At 41.9% G+C, this 6,000-nt stretch overlaps 1 protein-coding gene across 2 annotated transcripts in view; it reads right to left on the reverse strand.

The window, feature by feature from the left end:
- The window catches only part of ASTN1 (astrotactin 1), a 572,154-nt gene that overhangs the window by 275,597 nt on the left and 290,557 nt on the right, over positions 1 to 6,000 (reverse strand). For both annotated transcript variants that reach the window (XM_006887713.1, XM_006887712.1), the window contains exon 8: positions 1,908 to 1,992. In XM_006887713.1, the coding sequence (XP_006887775.1) occupies positions 1,908 to 1,992 (85 nt within the window). The remainder of the gene's footprint in view (positions 1 to 1,907; positions 1,993 to 6,000) is intronic.

Here is a 6,000-nt window from a genome sequence, read left to right on the forward strand (position 1 = left end):
ATTTAGGGCAAAAAAAGGAAATGATACTCTCTACTTGTTTTTCTCCACCAGAAAATCTGAGGGCTAAAAGATAGAGAGGTGATTATCCTTCACCTTTTACAATATTCTACTTCATAAGAGGATGACAGAAGAAGAAATGATGCCTTTGAGTTGTGGTGTTGGAGAAGATAACTCGGGAAGATGGAGGGTCAGTGAAAGAGAGGAAAATGCTCAACGAGATGGATTGACACAGTGATTTCAGCAATAGGCTCGAGTGTGTCAGAGATGATGAGGACGGCACAGGACAGGATAGAGTTCGGATCTGTTGTACACAGGGTCCCTGTGACTCGGACTCGACAGCACCTAACAAAAACAACAATTCCATAAGAATCACAGTCAATGGACATTCTCAATAAAGCCAGCATGAAAGCTGAAACTCTGGCTCCCCAGCAACTATGCAAACATTTCCAGCAGCTACGAGAGGCAGAGGACTAAACTGACTTTAAATAGTGAATGGCACTCTCTTGATTCATATCCCTCCCGACATCTATTACCAAGTCTCCTGCCCTTCTTTCAATAACAGGTCGACTCCTAGGTATTCATTCTTCTACCCACACCTTTCATGAGGTTCTGAGGATTTCTCTCTCATTGCAAATTCAGTCGAAACTGAGCAATTCTTCATTTCCACGATCAGGAAAATTTCATGGCATTTTGACTTCTTCAAGCTTGCTGACCTGCAACTCTGATTTCCTCTCCCTAACTTCATTCTCTCCTGTCCTTATCCCTCAACTTCAACCTGTTCCAGAACATTTGCCCTCTTTGAATGTCTGTGGACATCTATCATGTCTTGACTTAGTCATCAGCTGGCCAAGTTCTCAGAGTTGAGTTCTTCTACCCCTGCATCGTAAATCACTCCCGTGGGCTCTTCAATCATTTTTATTGCTCTTCTCCAAACTCTCACCCATTTGTCTCTATATTTATTGCTGCTAGGAGGCCAGGACTATACTCAATATTCTAGCTTAGTTTCCTCAGAATCATACAGAAAGGGCCAATTATCTACCTCAGGGATGTGATTCTTCCACAGAGATGCTTGAAATTATGTAGTTTTCTTTTTCCCCCCCCCAACTTTGTCCAGCTGAAAATACATATCTAATTTACAATCCAATCAATCACTTGATGTCGTTGCCTTAATTTTTTTCTAGTTGTTCTGTTCTGTTGATTATTAGTTAGCATTTATTGATTTTTCTCCCCCCTCCTACCCATCTCCTCCATGGCTCAACCAATGCAGAAGGCAAGCTCTCAGCATCCAAAACAAAGTGGAAAGTTGCTTTAGAAAAGCTACAGAGAAGGGAACTACTTTTATCCCCACTGTGTATACTCCAGGGGGAAGCAAAGGTTTTGCAGAGAAATGGTAATTGGGCATCAGGTAAAAACACTATCAGACTCAATACAGAGTACTCTCTGAGTCTTTGCATTTCACCCCTGCTGACAGTCCTGGTGAAAACAAGTTTCTAGTCATGTCAGTCTTGCAAAGCTCATCAAACTCTGGAAGTGCTACAGTGGAATCTGTGTGGCTTCATGTGTCTCCAACAGAATCCTCAGTTAAGTGCTGTCTGCGGACTCCTCGTTGCTGCCGGTGGCATGAGGGAAAAGAGAGGGACAGCTTGATTTTGCAGATCCCAGCTGGAGGCTGTGGGGCTGCGAGTCAGAGGCATCTTCTCTTGACTCGTAAATGGAGAAAAAGATGCTATGGACGTCACTGGAATGGTACAAATATGGAAATGAACAATGACATTTTTACCCATCCGCTGTACAGAATATAACCACCCTTTAGATTTCTTTCTCCACACGCAGTTGCTCCACGTCATGCCTGCACAAGGGAGCGGTGACAGTTCAGGACAAGGTGAACTGGCAATCACCTCACTTACCCCTGGTTTGTGCCCCACTCATTCCGAATGCAGAGGTGCTTGTGGACTGGGTCCTTCATGTAACCTTCATAGCACAGACATTCCCCTTAGAAACAGAGGAGGAAACAAGAAAAGAGAAACATGAGCTTATTAACATGTCTGTTCTTGAGAAAAGAACATGGAATGGTGGGATCACATGCTGTCACTAGTAGAGGATTAGATGAGACAATAAATCCCATTATGTCATACATTCCCTTCTCCACAGCCACCCTGAATGAACTAACTCACTAGAGCTGTTTTCAGTCAGGTGATGATATTCACAAGTAAGGAAATCTCCATTTACAAAACACCTACTATGTGTGCAAGTGTTGGAAGGTATTGTTGTCTTGAATAAAGCATTTGATGTAATCCTCTGGTACTGTTATATTCATCTTGAGATAATGCCCGATTTTCTAGATAACCAATCATGGCATTCACTTCCATAATAGCTTGCCTCTGTAAACTCTATGAACCTGGAGAGAGGATGAAAGGCACCCAAGCTTCGAGGACTCTCCTTCATAGGGTCACTATAAGTTGCCTGTGACTCGACGACACTTAACAATGATTAATATCAATACAGAGAGAGATCAGCTGGCCCAGTGGACAGAAAGCAATGCTACCAACCCAAAGGTGGGTGACTTTTAATCTGCGGCCCTCGGGCCTGTCTTTCATTGTTTTTGTTCAGATATTCCTCTAGGTCGTATAGCCCTTGTATACAAGTTGCCATACTGCAGTCACTTATTATTGCTGTGAGGTTGAACGCTATGACACTGATGTGTCAAATGCATTAAAGGTTGGCTACCCAATGCAGACAGAGAGTGAGGTGGAGCTCCCTCATTAAAACAAGCTTGGAAGGAGGAGTGGCATCCACTTCCATAATAGCTTGCCTCCAGAAACCCTATGAACCTGGAGAGAGGATGAAAGGCACCCAAGCGTGGAGGACTCTCCTTCATAGGGTTGCTATGAGTCGCCTGTGACTTGATGGCATTTAACAACAAACAGCAATACTATGTGTGCTCTATAAATACAAAATCAAGAACTCTTTGAAGAAAAGGACACTTCCTTCTTCTTAATTTCTACAGTATCCAGTAGATGGTAAAGCAAGGATCTCAAAACTCTTACAAATTCATTGTCAGCAAGTTGGAACCCACTCATGGTTAACCCTACAGTGAGTTTTCTGAGGGTATGAAGTTACATGAGAGAAGACTATCCATCTTTTCCTTGTGGAGAGGCAGGTGGATTTGAACCTTCAAGGAGGCGGCATCTTTGAGTCAGCAGTGGCACTCGCTCTGTAGGGAGGCCACCAGAACATGTATCAGAGCCTCCAAGACATGTGTCAGGTGATGAACAATGTTCAAAGACTACAGGTGTGCGATATGTCAACTATTTCTAGACTTCCAGGACAGGAGGTATTATTAGCTACTTTGTGCTGATAGGTGAAACTGATTTTTCAAATGGCTTTTAAGGGGCAGATTTGAACCTATGCCTACTTGCCTAGAAAGATCTCTCTCTTTTTGTTTTGTACCCCACAGAATGACTGCTATACTTAGTGGAAGCCACTCATATCTGCTTCTGTTTTATAGGAACTTAAGTCTTAATTTTTAAAAGAAAATGGTCCATTACCTTGAGCTGGCAAACAGAGGGATAATCTTCAGTTCTTTATTTGTTTTAGACATTAAAGTACTTCATGATCACCAGCAACTGCTTCAACATACCAAGAAGTTCACAAACCCTCTGAATTTGTGGGTAAAACTGTGCACGTGTGTATATGCATTTTCTCAAGGCAGGACTCTATACAATTCATCTGATATATAAATAATTCCAAGACCTGAACAATTAAGCATCATTGTCTACCTAATACTATCATTGAAGAACAGTTTTGTTGCTTTTTTATATGACTAATTTCTTATATATGGTATGTACACGTAAACCACTTTGTCAAAGGACTCGTTTTCCCTTTTTGACTGGTTGATTATTTAATTTTTAACTAATGAAAGAATAAAGTGTGATTTCTTTCAGTAAGTAAATTTGCCTTAAGGAGACAATTGGTAGAGAGTTGTTTTGGAGTACTTGTATTCTTATTCCCTAAGAAAGAGATGCTTGAAAGCATAGAAAAACAGCTCTGTGACTTTCTGTTTTTCCAAAGATAAAAATCCAATGAAAACTAAGTGAAAGGGTCTACAGTTAAAGAGAGGAAAAACTTGACACAAGTGTTTCAAGAAAAGAGCCTTTGGTTAGGATCTCAGCTCAACCATTCATCTAAAGATTAAACCATAAACTACTGTCTATCAGGACTGTACTAGCAAGTATCACCCATTCTCTTCTCTGACACCTCAGTGTGATAGGGAGAAGAATGAAAATGAATAACTGCTTAGCTGATAAAGAACCCACAGAGAGTACTGTATCAGTGCTTGGTCTCCTGGATGGCAAATTGAGGCTTCCACATGGCCTGGACGCACTCAAATTTACTGACTTCAGTGAGGAGTGCTGAGCTGTATCTGGAAATGGACAGAGATCTATGAATCAAATGTACAAAAGCACAGCTGGAAATTGTTGTTGTTGTTGTTGTTGTGTGTCATCAAGTTGGAATCAACTCATAGCTGATCCTCCAGCAGGTCTTCAGAGGCAGTAAAATTACATGAGAGACCACCCATCTTCCTCCCAAGGAGCAGCTGGTGGATTTGAACTATGTGCTTTTGGGTTGGCAGTTTAGTTCCTTATCAGTAGGCCACTGGAGCTCCAGAGCTTGAAATTGCTGTTGTTGTTGTTGTGTAACATAGAGTCAGAACTGATCCATAGCTGATCCTCTGGGAGATTTTCAGAGGCAGCTAATCGCACGGGAGGAGACTGCGCATCCTCCTCTAGTGGAACAACTGGTGGATTTGAACCCCATGCCTTCGGGAGTGCAGCACAGCTTCTTGCCACTAGGTCACCAGAGCTCCTTTTCACCAGAGCTTGAAATTATAGAGTTAATAAAGCTTTTCAATAAAGACAAGAACAAGCTAGAGCAAAGGACAAACTACTAGAAGCCTGATACCTAGTTTATCTGCTGTTGCTAAAACAGAAATACAGTGGATGATTTTAATAGAAAGAAATGTCTTCCCTCACAATTGAAGAGGTTAGAAATTTGATGTTAGGGTGCCCACTTTAAGGGGAAGACACTTTCTCTCTAATAGCTTTGGAAGAAAGTACTTGTCTCTTTTAACATCTGTGGGTCTTGTGTTTCCTGGAGACCTCTGTCTGTTTTGGCTTCTGCTGTCAAGGAGCATCTCAGTGCAGGGAGTTGTGTCCAAAGGTTGGGCTCTACTCCTGCCACTCCTTTGTTGATGGTACTGTGGTATCATCATCTCTCTTACTTAATTCAAGGTGATACAGAATTCTGGGCATAACAAAGAATGAAGAGACTGTGTTTTCTTTGTCTGCACAGCTAAGATCAGAATGGCTGAGTGAGAAGAACTAAAGAGAAGGACCATCATTTGGTTTCTTTTTCTTCATTGTTCTACAAAAGTTTCTTTTAAAATATAAAACAGGCTCTAAGACAACACCTCATTTTAACTACAGGTGGCAACAGATGTTATAGCAGAGAGTCCAGATGTTTTAAACAGTAATGAAAGTAAGGTTCATCATTGCCTCAGTCACAAAGAATACCTTGACTTTTGCTAATTTCTTCATTCCACCCATGACCAGGAGACCGTGGGCCGTGGCCTTTGCTTTTAGTTTGAGTTTTTTCTGTTCCTTCTTTTTTGTTTCTGCTCATAAGCCCTATCTTCCTTGTCCATTTTCTTGACCTATTTCTTGGGTTGTTTGTGGGGCTTCTTCTTGCCACCTTTGTGACCAGCCATGTCACTGGCCACCCTTCCTCAGACCTGCCATCAAAAGCCAAGCTTCCAAGGCCCTCAGATTATCTCTCTTAGCTCTTGTGATATAAATTGGGCTACAGGCCACACACCAGGGAAACTGCCCTCACTTGAGATCAGGGCTGTAATAGGATTAAATACAAATATGGTACTGCCATCTTGAAGTACAACATCGTGAGTGACAGGATTATATCCATACGCTTACAAGGAAGCCCAGT

The sequence above is a fragment of the Elephantulus edwardii genome, unplaced genomic scaffold (genome assembly GCF_000299155.1).
Source record: "Elephantulus edwardii isolate Elephantulus edwardi_28Jun2011 unplaced genomic scaffold, EleEdw1.0 scaffold00061, whole genome shotgun sequence".
Taxonomy (NCBI): Eukaryota; Metazoa; Chordata; class Mammalia; order Macroscelidea; family Macroscelididae; genus Elephantulus; species Elephantulus edwardii.